At 40.7% G+C, this 12641-nt stretch overlaps 1 protein-coding gene across 4 annotated transcripts in view; it reads left to right on the top strand.

Annotated features, from left to right (window-relative positions):
• The window catches only part of Ltn1 (listerin E3 ubiquitin protein ligase 1), a 55969-nt gene that overhangs the window by 20705 nt on the left and 22623 nt on the right, over positions 1-12641 (top strand). For 3 of the 4 annotated variants that reach the window (XR_384950.4, NM_001081068.1, XM_006523111.3), the window contains 9 exons: positions 57-296; positions 1455-1608; positions 2469-2613; positions 3029-3215; positions 6230-6389; positions 7805-7909; positions 9747-9889; positions 11451-11586; positions 11752-11902. Coding sequence is in view for 2 of the 4 variants with exons in the window: in NM_001081068.1 (NP_001074537.1) it covers positions 57-296; positions 1455-1608; positions 2469-2613; positions 3029-3215; positions 6230-6389; positions 7805-7909; positions 9747-9889; positions 11451-11586; positions 11752-11902 (1421 nt within the window). In the remaining 2 variants the exon portion in view is untranslated. Of the gene's footprint in view, positions 1-56; positions 297-1454; positions 1609-2468; positions 2614-3028; positions 3216-6229; positions 6390-7804; positions 7910-9746; positions 9890-10012; positions 10284-11450; positions 11587-11751; positions 11903-12641 lie in introns of those variants that run through there. The other variant, XR_384951.4, reaches the window with a different exon arrangement.

Raw genomic sequence — 12641 nt, 5'->3', positions numbered from 1 at the left:
CAGTAAAAGATATTTTCAAAATACATTGTTAATACTCTTTACATTTTTTTTTGTAGATTACTTGATTGGAGAAGTATACGTTGGAAGAATTATTGTTAAACTTCATGAAACTTTATCTAAAACAAAGGATTTATCAGAAGCGGCAAACAGTGACTCTTCAGTGTCTTTTGTCTGTGATGTGGTCCATAGCTTCTTCAGTTCAGCAGGAGGAGGCTTGCTAATGCCACCATCTGAAGACTTGTTATTAACTCTCTTTCAGTTATGCGCTCAGAGCAAAGAACGGACACACTTGCCAGGTAAGAGCCTGCTGCTCAGATATTTTCTAGGCAATCTCGGCTCTGACCTCGTCGAGTGTGAGTGCTCAGGCTTATTACTTGAATCGTAATGTGTTTGTTAGCTTACAGAACTTTGAGGAAATATTACTGTCATATTCCTATGTCTAAAAACCCAGCTGAAAATAATTACATAGATGATAGTTCTAAAGTGCATGTTTGATATCAAGGAAATAGTTTGCAAGGAGCCACACTAGATGATTTAGAGTCTTAGCCTTCTCACTCAGTAGCACTAATGGGGCACTTCATTTCTTTTAAAATTACACTTCTTTTCTGTGGGCATTTGTTGTTCACTGTGAACTGCGTGGAAGTCAGAGGACAACATGTAGGGTTGGTTCTCTCCTCCTAGCACTTGGGTGTCAGGGATGGAACTCAGGTCCTCAGGCTCAGGCCAGCAGAGAGATCTGCTTGCCCTGCTCTCTAGTGCTGGGATGAGAGGTGTGTACCGCTGTGTCTGCTGTACCTCCTTTCTCTAGTTCCTTTTTATAAAGGGATAAGAATACGAACACTGGATCTTTTATTATAAAATGTATTAAGTCTTGATTATGAAAAATGAAATTGAAATTGACTTGTAAGGACTAAGTTTTTGTTATCTGTATTCAAATTTCTCTGAGAAAGGGACAGAAAAAGAAAGAAATGTTGATGAGATTGGGCATGGTGGTGCCCGCCTTCCATGCCAGCACTCAGGAGGCTCAGCCTGGAGAGTCCATGAGGCTGAGGCTAACCTATTTCACATAGTGAGGTCCAGGCCAGCCAGGCCAGCAGGGCTACCCAGGGAGACCCTGTCACAAAAATAAACAATAACTACAAATACCAGTTCTTTAATACTAAATTTCTGTTGGAAAGGGTTGTCTGTCAAAGGACCCCTGCTTTTGCTTAGGAAGTTCAGGAGAGGGAAAATAGCTACCTTCTCATTCTACAGTATTATGCTATAGGCTAGCTTGCATTATTCTGTGAATATGACAGTTAATTTCTTTTGGTAATGAGTTTAATTTTGTATTTTGTTTTAAAATAACATTTTAAAGATCTTAGATCTATAGCAAATTTGTTTGCAATGTTTTATACTGAGAAGAGTCTATTTATAGTGAGATTACAAATTATCGCTAATACCTTGATTTTTAGATTTTCTGATCTGTAAACTGAAGAATACTTTGCTTTCTGGTGTAAATTTATTGGTCCATCAAACTGCAAGTACATATGAGCAGAGTACCTTCCTACGTTTGTCTGTTCTGTGGCTGAAGGACCAGGTTCAGTCTTCGGCTTTGGATAACACAAGGTAACATTTTGTGCACAGTTACATGGTGTCCCTTATATACTGTCTCCTTCTGGCTGTGGGAGTGCATGCCATACTCCCAACCTTCAGACAGATCACAAATCACAGGCCGATCTGGACTATATAGTGAGAAGTCAGTCTTTTTTTTTGTTGTTGTTTGTTTTTTGTTTTTTTCGAGACAGGGTTTCTCTGTGTAGCTCTGGCTGTCCTAGAACTCACTCTGTAGACCAGGCTGGTCTCGAACTCAAAAATCCGCCTGCCTCTGCCTCCCAAGTGCTGGGATTAAAGGCGTGTGCCACCACCATCCAGCAGAATTCAGTCTTAAAAAGGAAAAATAGTTCATGATTAGTGAGTTCCAATCTGTTTAAGACATTTATAAAACTAGACTGTCCAGATTTTTTTAAAAATTTGTTTCAACATTATTCCTTTAAGTTGATAACAGAGCAGTTATTTACCTGCTAAACTATCTGCAGTCAGTAGCCAGTAGCATGGTTGTGATATTATTCTGTGTTAAATATTTCAGATTGTTAACTATGCACGTAGTGTCCTTGGGGTTGGGTAGAATAATTGTCCTCTTACCACTCAGGAAGGTGGTTGTTTTTCAGGCACTCTGTATCTGAAAACTGTCATCCACACCACCTGGGATAGAAGCACCACCCAGGTCCCCGTCATAATTGCGACACTGAGTCCCAGATTTGAGGCTCTGTGTCTGAGGTCTGGTGGGCGGTAGGACGGATCACTCCTCTCTCTGTCTTTCTGTGCTAGTGTGCTAGTCTGCTATTTCTCTCATTGGATGTTTAATGTGTACTAGCTTATGGAATTGCTTGTACCCTAACTACAGCGCTTCTTTCCATTGTTTTTAGTCTTCAGGTCCTCTTGTCTGCTGCTGGCGACTTGCTGGGTACTCTTGTAGAGAGTGAGGACACGTCTCTTCTTGGAGTTTATATCGGAAGTGTAATGCCCAGTGACAGCGAGTGGGAAAAGATGAGGCAGGCTCTTCCTGTTCAGGTGTGTCTTCCACTGCAGCGCGCAGCTCATCCTGGATTTCTAGTCCATTCAGGCTTCAGTCTTTTTATTCTGGAGTAGAAAAAACAGTGAAAAGGATTTCTTGCATTGCTTTGAACATTAATAACAGTTGTTATTAATGAAAATAAGCCTTTGATACTGGTGTTGTCAGCCTCATGTAAAGTGGAAGGAGGGCTGCTTCTCTTCGGGAATCCTGAAGTGAGCATGGTGTTGACTGCTCTGATACAAAGCAAGCGTCTGAGCTACCTCACTTGTACATAAACAGCATGTTCTAGTAGCCTCATAGGAACAAAAGAAACTGGATGAATGTAGTAAACAAGAATTAGAAGTCTATAAATAATAAGCAATTTAGACTATCGAATGAATTTTCATACAATTGAGTGTGTTCTATTTACAGTGGTTACACAGACCTCTTTTAGAGGGAAGGCTGAGTTTAAATTATGAATGCTTCAAGACAGATTTTAAGGAACAAGACACAAAGACTCTTCCCAACCATCTGTGTACTTCATCGTTATTGAGCAAAATGATCTTAGTTGCCCAAAAAAAGAAATTAGTCCTAGAAGACAACGTCCTTGAAAAAATAAGTAAGTATCTGCGAGGTTCAGGTAGACACTCTGTGATCTTCTTCTGTGCTCAGATTATTTCGGTTTTAATTTTATTTAAACCAGTTATTTTATTAAAGCTGGCATAACATCCTGGATGTAAGGAGATCCTGGCTCATGTGCCCTTAAGAAAGTAGGTGTGATGTCAGGATTCTGAAATTTCTTTTGTGTGTTGAACACACATGGCTGTCATTATTTTACTAGCAAGGAAGGACTCAAATATTGAAACTCAAGATTTCGAACCTCAGCAAGTTTCTCCATTCATAGTATTGTAGGTGTGCCCTGTACACAGTAGTATTCAAGATAACAAATTTACATTCACTTGAGAGAATACGTGTTCTGTGAAAGGAAGGTGAAACTTCATTTGACTATTGAATGCCACATTTAATGTACATTGCTATCTCTGTCCAAACATAAGGCTAGACGTTGATGATGAGTTCGTGTGTTAAGCTGGTGCATTATTTTAATCTGTTTGTGTATGTGCAGTTGCTCCCGGAAGCCACAAGACCATTTTACACTGCCGTTGAAGCTAGTGTCACAGGCAGTTTTCAGGGGGTTGACATGGCTTCTGGGAACTGAACCCAGGTCTTACTGGAGGTGCAGCAATAGCTTTTAACTAGTGAGCCATTTCTCTTGCTCCTTTGCCCACTTTTTTTTTTTTTGTTTTCCTTTCTTTCTTCCTTTGTTTCTTTGTTTCTTTGTTTCTTTGTTTCTTTCTTTCTTTCTTTCTTTCTTTCTTTCTTTCTTTCTTTCTTCCTTCCTTCCTTCCTCCTTCCTTCCTTCCTTCCTTCCTTCCTTTCTTTCGTTCTTTCTTTCGTTCTTTCGTTCTTTCGTTCTTTCTTTCTTTCTTTCTTTCTTTCTTTCCTTCTTTCTTTCTTTCTTTTGAGACAAAAATCTCAGCTTCCCTTAACCTACCTAGTATGGAAATATTTAATCATTGTCATTTTTCTCTATTGGTTGATTGATGGTTTTTGAGATAGGGTCCCAGTGTATAGCCATAGCTGGTCTGTACACCAGGCTGGACTGATACTCAGAAAGATGGACTTGCCTCTGCCCCAGATTGCTGGGGTTACAGGCCTGAGCTACTATTTCTACATAAGGGATAGCTCTCAGCTAAAGGCTGTACTTGTTCTTGCTGTTCAGTGAGTGTTTGTTAAGGTACGATTAGATTTCAAGACTCCCGACTCCATGACCCACATGCGATTTTAAAGAAGTTTTAGCTATCTCAGTGCTACAAAGCTGTGATTGTGAAGTTTGTCCTAGACTCGGTCCTTTTATCCTAACAGCCCTAAGAGATTTAATGCGGATCAGTCTGTTACTGGGATACACGCTTCCTTTTTGGTTGTTGCTTTGAGACAGGGTCTTACTAATTACCCTTGCTGGCCTCACAGAGATCTTCCTGTGTTCACCACAAGTGCTGAGATCAAAGGCATGCGCCATCACATTCCCATGTTTACTTTTGTAGTTTACATTGCATCCTGTTTTTGCCAAATGGGCATGAAGCTCCTGTCTAAGGTCTTGGAACCTCTTAGGTTTGTTTTTTTTTTCTGTGTTTTTGTTTTTTGGTTTTTTTTTTTTTTTGAGACAGGGTTTCTCTGTGTAGCTCTGGCTGTCCTGGAACTCACTCTGTAGACCAGGCTGGCCTCGAACTCAGAAATCCGCCTGCCTCTGCCTCCCGAGTGCTGGGATTAAAGGCGTGCGCCACCGCCCGGCTTGTTTTTATTTTTAAGTATGTGTGGGTCCAGGCCAAAGAACTTGGACCGTTGGAGTTACAGCTGTAGGTTGTGGCTGTGAGCTATCTGGCATGGGTGCTAGGAACCAAACATGGCAAGTGCTCTTAACTGCTGAACCATGGCTCTGCCCTTACTTTGTTGTTTTTGTTTTTTATTGGCTTTTTTTTTTTTTGTAGCCCATCCTAACCTTGAACTCACTGAGATCTGCCTGCCTCTTCCTCTTGAGTGTCAGGATTGAAGGTGTGTGCTATCTCCACTCTTGGCCCAGTTTCTTTTACCTTTTATAACTTGCCAGGTGCACTACAGTAATCGCTAGCACTTTCTTCAATGTCTAGTAAATTAGGGCTGTGTTCAGAAGAGGGGTGGTATTTGTTTTGATATGGGGCCTCACTGAATGACCAAATTGGTCTCTAATTTCTCTCACTCCAGCCTCTCTGGTGCCTGGGACTGTAGGTACAAGACACCACACCCCAGGGTTAGGATTAGGGTTAGTGTACTGGTTTATGACAAACAGCTGTTGTCACTTTCATTTTGTTGTTGTTGTTATTGTTTGTATGGTGAGCACAGCTGTTAGAATTGGGTAGACAGGTGAAAATGCTCTAAGGGCTAGCCACCATGTCTTCTACAACAAGTACCCGATGGAAGTAGCAGATAGTTAGCAAAATGTCATCACACTCAGCAGTCCCAGCATCCAGAGAGTAAACAGAAGGTAACATCTTCAAATTAAGTTTACAAATATCCAGCAGACGTCAGCTGGGGAAACCCAACTGCGTCGTGAGTTGAGTTCCTGTTTAGCCTTGATCAGAACAGTGTCGCCCCAGTAAGGCCTGCATAGCAAAGAATGATGGCATCAAGTAGCACCATCCAAGCAGGCACGGAATGTCATCTATCCGTCCAGCTACCATCAACTCAAGAGGAGACCCAGTGGAGCCTTGTCGTGGTCCCCTCTCTCCATGAATGAGCAACTAGCGTCCTTTTCCCATTGCAGTCATTTTTAGGGTGTGGAATTAAACAATAATTACATTGTGGAGACAGATAGCTTTCTCCTTGTTCACTGCCATGTTCTCAGTGCCCTCACCTGCTTACCGACTTTCTCCTTGGTACAGAGGTAGGAAGCCAGCTTGCCCCTTGACAAGTTTTGGAGGAGACAAGGGAGAGCTTGAAACTTAACTTTCCACAAGCTTAGATAGTACAAGACAGTTGAGTCAGCTTGGGTTCTGTACAGTGTGTGCCTTTGATAACTGGCTGTGTCCATTCTCTTAGTTGCAGAGCTGCTGTATTCACTGCAGTGGTGTGAAGAACTCGACAATGCGCCATCTTTCCTAAGTGGATTTTGTGGAATCCTTCAAAAAATGAATATAACTTACAGCAACTTATCTGTACTTAGTGAGACTTCTAGCCTCTTGCAGCTGTTATTTGACAGGTAAGACGCCCTTTCAATTTGTTTTAAAATTGGCTTTCCCATCCATAAGATGTAAACCCAGTTTGTGCTTTTGTTTCAATCAGAGTGTTGATCTAAAGCCCTTTTAATGGTGTCTTAGTTTGGGTTTTATTGCTGTGAAAAGACACTGTGACTAAGATAGCTCTTACAAAGGAAAACATTTAATCCGGGCTGGCTTACAGTTTGTCCACTATCCTCATGATGAGAAGCATGACAACATACAGGCAGGCAAGGAGCTGAGAAGGAGCTAGGAATTCTACACCTTGATCCAAAGCCAGCAGAGGGCGACTTTACCATACTGGGCATAGCTTGAGCATGAGACCTTAAAGCCCCGCCTCCACAGGGACTCACTTCCTCTAACAAGGCCACACCTCCTAATAGTGCCACTCCCTATGGGCCAAGTATTCAAACACATGAGTCTATGGTGGCTGAAGACATTGTTTTCATTTGTTACATGTGATTGATCTTCCCATTACTTTTTGTATTTTAATTGCACCTGCAATGTTGTAGCTATGAGTTTCTCTTCCTCAGATGAAGAAAATGGACTATGAAAATAGTTCTGGTAGCATTATGGTAGTTAGATGTTGAATGACATTTATTTTATTTTATTTTTGAGACAGGGTTTCTCTTTGTAGCCCTGGCTGTCCTGGAACTCACTCTGTAGACCAGGCTGGCCTCGAACTCAGAAATCCGCCTGCCTCTGCCTCTCGAGTGCTGGGATTAGAGGCGTGCGCCACCACACCCGGCAAATGACAGTTATTTTGTTTTAGTTTACCAGTATTCTGAATATGCTTTACAGTATGAGGGTACCAGACTTCCTCTGGAACACCCATCCATACTAACACAGCTTGCTGGTCATAGGGATGCAGAAGGGAGATAGAGGCAGGCAGGTCCTGTGAGTTAGAGTCAGTTCGGTCTGCATGGCAAGATCCAGGTAGCCAAGTCTATATAGTGAGACCCTGCCTCAGAAAAGAAAACAGAAGAAGAGAAAAGCCAACCCCAGATACTCACAGCTCCCTCTGCATTTCATAGTGCTTCTTTGTCCTTCACTGAGACTCAGTTATTCTCTGCGAGACAGTCCTTCCCAGATGTGGCTTCTGGTCTTCAAGTGAGATGTTTAAGGGCCTCTCTCTCCTATTGGCTCTTGAGGCCCGTTGCTATTACCTGGGACTGAGAGCTCAGTTCCAGTTGTGAAGAACTAGCTACACTCCCTGTCCTTGGATAATTAGTGGCAGTTGAGTTTGAAGTTTGGAATGACTTAGTGATCCAAATTTATTTAATTTTATAGAAGGAATCCAGATACTCAGTGTTTTAAATCTTAACAATTTTCAGAATGATTAATCCAATCTCTATCTGTATAGCTATATTTAACATTCATGTTTTGCTTCTTTTTTTAGATCTAGAAAAAATGGCACACTTTGGTCTCTTATTATTGCTAAGTTGATCCTTTCCCGAAGTATTTCATCTGATGAAGTGAAACCATACTATAAAAGAAAAGAAAGGTACCCTTAGTTACTATGTTTCCACTCTGCAGTTTATTATTAGAGTGGGTTACTTTGGCCATCTGTGGTTAGTGAACAGTGTAGTGCATCAAAAAAGCAAGGTTTGGGAATGAGGGGATTGAATTAAGGAAATGAGAATTAAAGACTGACAGACTTGGGCTGGAGAGATGGCTCAGCGGCTAAAGAGCACTGACTGCTCTTTCAGAGGTTCTGAGTTCAAATCTCAGCAACTACATGGTGGCTCACAACCATCTGTAATGAGATCTGGTGTCCTCTTCTGGTGTGTCTAAAGACAGTTTCAGTGTACTCATATACAATAAATAAATAAATCTTAAAAAACAAAAAGACTGACAGATTTGAATGGCTTCGATTGGAGACATGTTTGTTGTGTTATGAGACAGGGACTCACTATGTTGCCCTGGTCCACCTGGGTCCACCAGTCTGCCTGCCTCAACTGCTTGAGTGCTGGAACTAACGGGTTTTTTGTTGTTGCTTTGTTTTTCTTTTTTTTTGAATGAAGCATTTCTAACTGGATGCTTCATGAAATTTTATACTTATTTCAGAAAAAAAATTTATAAGCCTAATTTTCTTGGAATTCCTTTGGTAGGGAGCTAGAGAGATGACTCAGTAGTTAAGAGCATTTGTTGCTCTTTCAGAGGACCTGGATTCAGTTCCCAGTACCCAGGTGATGGCTCCCAACCACCTGTAACCCCAGATCCAGAGGATCTGACACCCACTTTGGGTCTCTGAAGGCACCAGTCATGGAAAATACCAGTACACATAAAATAAATCTTCCGATTGGAAAACTTACCACCTTATATGTTGCATGGAAGTAGAAAAAAATGCTCCTCTTTTTTCCTTTTGTTAATAGCTCCCTTTTTGGTCTCCTTTCTGTGGCTTCCTGGTCTTACAACCTCCACTTTTCCCCCCAGACTCATTGAACTCTTTCATGTGTTTGCCTGCAAGGATGTATGTGCGCCACATGGGTGTCTGGTGCCCATGGAGTCCAGAAAAGGGCATTGGATTTCTTGGAACTGAGGTTACAGGTGATTGTAACAGCCATATGGGTGCTGGAAACTGAACTGGGGTCTTCTGTGTGAGCTCTGAACCACTAGGCCATCTCTGTAGCCCTCCTCTTTTCTTAAGTTAAGGACCACTGTGTGAAAGTGCCTGCCAGAGTACAGGAAATGTGTAAGACAAGCAGATTGTGGCTATGTGGGGAAGCTCAGCTTTCCCATTAGTGCTTGGCTGAGGCTTACCAACAAGCACTTTGAATTTCTGACTTACCTAGAATGCTGTGTGGGCGAACTAGATTTCAGTTTCTTAAATCTTATTTAAAAAATAAGCAATTTTATTTGAGGTAGATTGATTCACTTATAGGAAGTAATAAAAGAAAAAACAAAACAAAATAAACCTTACTGCTCTGTATGGCCTGTTTTACTCATTGGTACCACTCTGCATAGTACATTTTGGGTTCTTACTTGTTTAGTTTTTTTGATGTTATACATTGATCCCATGGCTTTGTGAATGCTGCACAAACACATCCCACTATTAGGCTGTTTGCAGTCCAGCCCACTTGTATAACAGTTAAAGATAAAAATCGTCAGACCCTAGAAAAATTATAAATGTTCATCTCAAAAATGAGAAATAAGCAGCAAAGATAAAAACCATCAAAATAAAAATAAAAAATAAAAAATGTGGAATTAGCAGCTATAGTCTGTTGGTTCCTTTTTTCTGGACAAGTATTTATGCATTGAACTTATTTTCCTTTTGAATAGTCTGGATAACATCATTTTGCACATAGAATAACTGTAAGTAATGTTTTCTCTCTTAACAGTTTCTTCCCTCTAACAGAAGGTAGTTTGCATACCATTCAAAGTCTCTGTCCATTCTTGTCTAAAGAAGAAAAGAAGGAATTTAGTGCTCAGTGTATACCCGCTTTTTTGGGTTGGACTAAAGAAGACCTTTGCAGTATTAATGGTAAGTCACTGGGCAACATTCTACATTTTAATTGTTTCTTGAGATTAGAGGAGGATTTCTTAGTATTAAATACAGAGGGACAATGGCCAAGTGCCCTTGAGCTCATTCCTTCCCACCTTGTAGTTCTGTTACCCGGCAGGTTGATAGTTGTTATGATGGAGCGCATTTGAGCAGAAGTGCTAGAGCCTTGGGAGAGAATTTATATCCAGAAGTGCCCATAATCGTTCTCTTCACCTATGGCAGTTCGTCATGTGGTACTGGGGTATCCAGGGCCTTGTGCGTGCTAGGCAAGCACTCTCCCACTGAGCAGCTATCTCCTTAATCTTCCACCTGGATAGCTTGTTAAAGCTGTGCCTCATTTCTCCCGAGTCAACCAACGATTGAACAGATAAAGGTAAAAGAATAGTTTTGTGGTAATTTAAAGTTTTTGAACTCTGCACTATGCTGGCTCATGTGTTTATTGATTTAATAAGCATCTCCATGCAGTTCCTGTTGTAGAGAAAACAGAAGCCATGTTACGTCCTGTTGTAATTGATTGTAGCAGAGAGCATTGTGTACTGCTATGGAAATGGCAGAAAGGAGGGAGTTTCCAGTGCTGCCCAGCATCAATGCTAATTTCCCAAGAAGAAATCCCTTAAGTGTGATGTTGAATGTCCATGTTTGAGCATGTATGTGGATCACAATGTACATGTTTGAGTGTGAATGTGGTTTACAAAGAGCATTCCTGGAGCCCAGAATGAGTGCAGATAGTTCACTTTAGCCGACATTTAAGGTAAGAGTTGGGAGCAAAGGATGTTAGATAATAAGAAAATGAGTTTTGAAATTGTAGGGTCCTCTAGGAGTGAAGTTAGTGAGCTGCTTGGTGTAGCCTCACTCACATAAGCCATTTTTAAAGTTATTCATTTGGGCACTGCTCAAGAAAGATTTTGGCTTTCAAAGTAGACTTTGTGTTTTTATGGTAGAATAATTTAAAATGCTTTAAAATTTTCATTTTGTATTTTACTTTATGAAGTTCGACATCTTGTAATGTAAAAGCTTGCCACAAAGCATATGTGCCTTTTGAGTGAGTGTATTAATTCTATAATTCTACATGTTCTATTTCCTACTTTATTTAACGTTTTACTCTATAGCTGTGTCTTTGTTGTTTGTTTTTGAAAGTTCAGTACAAGGCTTCTGTATACAAAGGTAGACTAGGCTCGTGTGAAGTCCAGTGCTGTGCATTTGCTGCTCTGTGGGCATGGAGACACAGCTCTGCCCAGAGTGCTGAGGCGCTCATCTGCTGACTCTTTAGGAAAGTACCTTTGACATAGATGTGCTTATTTTTGTTAATTTACTTACGGACACAGTCTTGTGTGTAGTCCAGTCTGGTCTGGATACCAGCATCCTCCCGCCTCCACCTCTGAAGTGCTGGGATTGCAGGAGCAGGCACCACACCAGGCTCAAGCTGCTTTAGAAGAGTTAGCATCGTGTGTCTTACATGTTTAGCTTTCCAGCGCAGACTGCTGTTGGTCTTAGACGGGGTTTAAAATGGACTTTCCTTTTCGCTCTGATTCTCCTTTAGGAGCCTTTGGACATCTTGCCATTTTCAATTCTTGTCTGCAAACCAGAAGTATAGACGACAAACAGCTATTGCATGGCATATTAAAAATTATAACAAGCTGGAGGAAACAGCATGAAGATATTTTTCTTTTTAGCTGGTAGGTAGTACTTTATTCCCACATTAAAATGTGGGCCCAGATTCTGTATTTTATACTTAGTGTTTTTGAGGTAGCACAATTTTAGTAGATATTTAAGGCATCATTTATACATACCTGGTTTAAAATGGAATATTCTCTAATTGAATTTCTTTGCCTTTATCACAGTAATCTGTCGGAAGCGAGTCCAGAGGTCCTTGGTTTAAACATAGAGATCATGCGGTTCCTTTCCTTGTTTCTCAAGCACTGCGCGTACCCGCTCCCGCTGGCAGACAGTGAATGGGACTTCATCATGTGCTCCATGCTGGCTTGGTTGGAGGTAAATCAGCCCGATGTGTCATCCCCTGAGTTGGGCCTTTGCACACTCTGTATCTCTTGGCCTTTTACTCTGGCTTTAAATCGTCACTAGTTTCTTTGAAGAGAAAACATATAAAATACTTTGTTTAAAAAACAACAAAAAAACATTAAAATACTTAGTAGTTGTTCCTGCACTAGCTATTGCTGGATAGACCAGGAAAAGAATGGTAGTTTCATGAGCCTGGGCATCAGATCTCCAAATTGCATTTCAAATCTTCTGTTACCTTGTTTTAATTTAGTATTTACAACACAGCCTTTTCAGGTTAGATTTCATCATGGCAAGGTTTTGGGTTTTTGTTTGTTTTTTTGTTTTTGTTTTTGTCTTTTGGGGTATAATTATTTTTAAAGCATACTGCATAGTATGGCCAAAGTAATTTATGAAAGATAAAGACATTGAGCAGGGAATTAATTAGTTTTCTTTCATGAACCAAAGCAACTAGAAAAATAGTAACTTATGAACTAGGTCTGAGACAGACAGCAAAGTCAGTCGGAGCTGATGTGGTCCAAGTCTGCTTTTGCCTGGTTACCTGCTTGCTGTGTGAGTTAGCATTTTAGCTCCCATCTCTTCCCAATTTTATTTATTTTGAGATAACTTAATGTTCAACCTGTAGAGCTCGGAAGCATGGGTATGTAATGTATTGGTAAATGCAAATATTATTTTCTTCCATACTTTATAAATTTTTTTTTTTTTTTTTTTTTGT

The sequence above is a fragment of the Mus musculus genome, chromosome 16 (genome assembly GCF_000001635.26).
Source record: "Mus musculus strain C57BL/6J chromosome 16, GRCm38.p6 C57BL/6J".
NCBI classification, from domain to species: Eukaryota; Metazoa; Chordata; class Mammalia; order Rodentia; family Muridae; genus Mus; species Mus musculus.
Note: the sequence above shows the minus strand (reverse complement) of the source record. Positions and strands in the feature narration are given on the sequence as shown.